At 61.1% G+C, this 460-nt stretch overlaps 1 protein-coding gene across 1 annotated transcript in view; it reads left to right on the forward strand.

Annotated features, from left to right (window-relative positions):
* The window catches only part of NGA_0090600 (uncharacterized protein), a gene marked incomplete at both ends in the record, with an annotated part of 861 nt that extends 667 nt beyond the window's left edge, over positions 1–194 (forward strand). Inside the window, one exon of the mRNA XM_005855077.1 lies at positions 1–194. This exon is cut by the window's left edge and continues 157 nt beyond it. Coding sequence (XP_005855139.1) covers positions 1–194 — 194 coding nt within the window.
* Between the last annotated feature and the right edge of the window lie 266 nt (positions 195–460).

Here is a 460-nt window from a genome sequence, read left to right on the forward strand (position 1 = left end):
CCGTCTGGGAAGAGAGCGTCATCCTTTCGCCCCCGCACATCCTCTTCGTGGCGCTTTCCGCCACCATCGCCAACGTGGGCCAGGTGCTGAGGGAGGGAAGGCGGAAGGGAGACGTCAAGAGAGGGAGGGAAAGAGGAAGGGAGGAAGGGGGGGTGAGGCGGGGGAGGGCCCGTAGCGAGGAAACGATGGTGTAGGGAGAGCAACGTACATGAAATTCGTGTTTCGCGGTCAGTAGATGCCCCTTCCCTCCATTCACCCTCTCTCCCGCCCTCGTCCTCCCTTGCAGGTGGCGGGCTGGATCAGCACGGTGCACGGTCCGACCCGAACCGTGCTCTCTCACTTTAGGCCCGTGCCTCTCAAATATTATTTTATCGACAACGAAGGTACGAGCCGCGTTCCACCCTCTTTGTCCCTCTGTTTTTCTTCACCTCCCTCCCTCCCTCCCTCCCTCTCTCCCCCC

The sequence above is a fragment of the Nannochloropsis gaditana genome, assembly GCF_000240725.1.
Source record: "Nannochloropsis gaditana CCMP526 unplaced genomic scaffold scaffold297, whole genome shotgun sequence".
Lineage (NCBI taxonomy): Eukaryota > Eustigmatophyceae > Eustigmatales > Monodopsidaceae > Microchloropsis > Microchloropsis gaditana.